This window comes from Propithecus coquereli, unplaced genomic scaffold, assembly GCF_000956105.1.
Source record: "Propithecus coquereli isolate 6110/MARCELLA unplaced genomic scaffold, Pcoq_1.0 Scaffold3, whole genome shotgun sequence".
In the NCBI taxonomy this organism is placed as follows: Eukaryota; Metazoa; Chordata; class Mammalia; order Primates; family Indriidae; genus Propithecus; species Propithecus coquereli.
Window position 1 is genome coordinate 12,116,559 of NW_012148618.1, and position 3,346 is coordinate 12,119,904.

The 3,346-nt window shown below is 60.0% G+C and overlaps 1 protein-coding gene across 2 annotated transcripts; it reads left to right on the forward strand.

The window, feature by feature from the left end:
• Positions 1–218: 218 nt before the first annotated feature.
• On the forward strand, positions 219–2,596 carry CHAC1 (ChaC glutathione-specific gamma-glutamylcyclotransferase 1). Of its 2 annotated transcripts, XM_012649216.1 has the most exons (4): positions 249–587; positions 993–1,028; positions 1,496–1,537; positions 1,673–1,945. In XM_012649216.1, the coding sequence occupies exons 1-4, from the start codon at positions 357–359 to the stop codon at positions 1,895–1,897; spliced, it is 534 nt and encodes a 177-aa protein (XP_012504670.1). In that variant the 5' UTR covers positions 249–356; the 3' UTR covers positions 1,898–1,945. The 2 variants fall into 2 exon arrangements, with proteins under 2 accessions (XP_012504669.1, XP_012504670.1); XM_012649215.1 differs by having other exon boundaries at positions 219–587; positions 1,496–2,596.
• Positions 2,597–3,346: the final 750 nt, after the last annotated feature.

The following is a 3,346-nucleotide window of genomic DNA, read 5'->3' on the forward strand; positions in this document are numbered from 1 at the left end:
CCGTTGCATCACTCCTGCCAGGTTTGCTACAGAGGTGGAGCCGAACCAATCAGTGAGCGCGCTGGGCCCGGGGCAGACCGCTCAGCCACCCACTCAGAGGGCGGCGCGGTTAAGAGAGGAGCAAAATCCGAAGGTGATTGGCCAAAAGGGGATTTGCCCCGCCCCAATCACCGCGGCAGCTGGCCGCGGTGGGCGGGGTCTCCCGGCCAGAGGGTTTAAAGGGCGCCTCCGTAAGGGGGACTCAACTGGAGCGACCGAGCGGTGCCAGGCCAGGTGTGAGCGTCCGTCGGTCCTTCCGTGCCCACGCCGGAGACCAGCCCCGGAGGCCGCCTGGGCCCATTCCTGAGCCCGGCACCATGAAGCAGGAATCCGCAGCCCCGAACACCCCGCCCCGCTCGCCGTCCCCTGAGCTCTCCGCTCAGCACCCCCGGGACGACGACGATGCTCAAGCGCTGTGGATTTTCGGGTACGGCTCCCTGGTGTGGAGGCCCGACTTCGCCTACAGCGACAGCCGTGTGGGCTTCGTGCGCGGCTACAGCCGCCGTTTCTGGCAGGGAGACACCTTCCATCGGGGCAGCGACAAGATGGTGAGCATCCGACTGTGTCCAGGGGAATGAGGGGGATGCAGGCAGGATAGTGGGCGCTGGTGCCCTGGAATGTTCGGGGCTCTTGGGGCCGATGGAGGGACATGTGTGAACCCGTGTCCGGGGTTTGTGGCTTAAATGTGTGTGCCCGGTGGATCACTGTGATGGCTGGAATCTGTGAACCTGCAGACTCCTGTGTTGATTACCAATCTGGGCCACCGGCCCGTATCTATCTTACTATTTCTCCTGCGTCTGTACATCACTTCCCCACATGCCCCTGCAGGAGTGACTCTGAGCCTGCAGAGTGGGGCTCTCTGAGGCCTGGACCAATGGGCTGAGGGTTTCCTTGCACTGATGGCAGAGCTGATTTCTAACTCGTCTTATTCAAAATCTTTCTTCCCCCTCTAGCCTGGCCGTGTGGTGACTCTCCTGGAAGATCATGAGGTAAGCGCCTGAGCCAAGAGGGGGACCCTGGGGCCCAGTGTGGAGGGGTGCAGACAGACAGAGCTCAGAGCCCCTTGCCAGGGAGCTAGACCTGACGCCTCTCAGGCAGGGGAGAAGCTGGTCTAGCTCAGTGCTTCTCAGGAGAATCACCTGAGGAGCTTGTTGAAATGCAGATTTTAACTCAGTAGGATTGGAGTGGGGCCTGAGATGCAGCATGCCTAACAAGCTTACAGGTGATGCCACTGGTTCCTGCACCACACTTTCAGCAGGAATCCTGTCGTCCCCTGGGCTAGAACATCTTGTCAACCCTTAAGAAAGAGGGAGTAAGGGCTTGAGTGTTGCTGCCAGATGGCTCCTCAGCTGGCCACCCATGTCCTTTATAGAGCACAACCCTGGGGCTGGGGGCCTGGGGGTGAGGTAGCAAGGAGCTGTTGTAACTGACCCCAGATGTCCCTGTTTCCTCCTAGGGCTGCACTTGGGGTGTGGCGTACCAGGTGCAAGGCGAGCAGGTGAGCGAGGCCCTGAAGTACCTGAATGTGCGGGAGGCAGTGCTTGGCGGCTACGATACCAAGGAGGTCACTTTCTATCCTCAAGATACCCCTGACCAACCACTCAAGGCATTGGCCTATGTGGCCACCCCACAGAACCCTGGCTACCTGGGCCCTGCGCCTGAGGAGGCCATCGCTACGCAGATCCTGGCCTGCCGAGGCTTCTCTGGCCACAACCTTGAGTACTTGCTGCGGCTGGCAGACTTCATGCAGCTCTGTGGGCCTCAGGCACAGGATGAGCACCTGGCAGCCATTGTGGACGCTGTGGGCACCCTGCTGCCCTGCTTCTGCCCCACTGAGCAGGCTTTGGCACTGGTCTGAGGGGCTGAGCCCCTGCAGGGAGGGCCCAGGTGGATATCAGGGCCAGACATCCACTCCAATGCCCAAGACTGACTTAACACAGTTAGAGCCCACTGACAGGACATGGTGGCTGGGGCTTCTCTTCCTAAGCCCCTGCCTATGTGCAAGCCTCCAGCTCTCCTGTTCAACACTGACTTAACCACTTGAAACTTTATTTATTGCACCATGTTGGTGTGGTGGGCAGGGTGGGGGGCCTGCCCTGGACGCAGGGGCCCTGCTGAGCAGTGGCCCCACCCCAGGCACCTGGAGCCTGGCCAGATTCCCCCCAGTGCTGCTAACCCCACACCACCCAGCCCTCCACCTCTCCAGGGAGTCTCCAAGAGCCTTGATCCTCTGCCCACCTCGACCGACCATTCCATAGTCCTGCAAACTCTACCTGCCAAAGGCCCTGGCATGCCGGATGAGGGCAGCGGAGAGTGAGGAGAGGGGCCCTACCAGGAAGGAGGCCCCTGTCAGCTCTGCTCCACCAAATGCCCGGGGCAGAGCTTCATCTGATGCTTGGACACAACTGTTTACCCATTTGGTTCTGTTTCCCTGTCCCTCTGTCTGCTGGTCTGTCTGGGCCACTCCTGTCTGTTCCTGGGAAGCTCATCACTACAGGCCCTGGAACTTTCCCAGTCCGTTCCATGCTATTATCCATAAACCGGTCTCTTTCTGTGCTGTGCTGGAATATGGTTCTTTCTTTAGATGAGGGGTTGGGGTGAGCGAGGTGGTGAAGCCATGGGAGGCTCCTGAAGGGGGAAAGGGCTCCCTCTTCCTCTCCTGCCCTCTCTCCCAGGGATGGGACAGCTGAGCGGCAGGACTACCAGTTACATCACTCCCGTGGGTACAATTCACATCTTAGTGCAGGCAAATAGTGCCCCCTGACTTATGCAGAATTTAGCTCATACAGCTCTACTAGGCAGCCTTGTGAGCAGTGTCCCTGTCACTAACCTGGGACCCCGTGTCTCATCCTCCCAGCTTCCCTGAGGAGGCTGGAAGGCTTGGAGCTCAGACCTGCTTTTCCTGCAGCTGCAGGGTCAGCTGCTGCCTCTTCCTGACAGTGAGGCCAGACCCTGGGCTTTCTGCTAAAGCGCGTGGGTTAGGGTAGGATGATGACAACTTCTGGGGCAAGGCTGATGGCAGGGACCTGTGGCCTAGAGGACATGGTATCCCTTTTACTTTCAGGGCCCAAGTGCTCACTTGCTGCCTGGGGCAGTGGTGGTGGCTGTGCCTTCTCCATTACCCTGAGCCGCCAGGACTCTTGCCCACGCTGGAATGAGTTGCCGGGTGCCCAGGGCTGCTGCTTGTTCACTCCCTGCCTATCCCTGGATGCTCCTCCTCCTGTCCTGGCCCTTGGGAGCAGATCCCGGCTCCAGGGGATCAGCCTGGCCCTGAGCTCCTCACCAGGGAGTGGCCCCTTAGTGCCAC

Excerpts from the sequence above, each read along its gene's own strand:
- CHAC1 (XM_012649215.1), top strand. The coding sequence starts at position 357 with ATGAAGCAGGAATCCGCAGCCCCGAACACCCCGCCCCGCTCGCCGTCC. Across the intron at positions 588-992 it reads ATCGGGGCAGCGACAAGATG|CCTGGCCGTGTGGTGACTCT; the intron begins GTGAGCATCCGA and ends TTCCCCCTCTAG. Across the intron at positions 1,029-1,495 it reads CTCTCCTGGAAGATCATGAG|GGCTGCACTTGGGGTGTGGC; the intron begins GTAAGCGCCTGA and ends GTTTCCTCCTAG.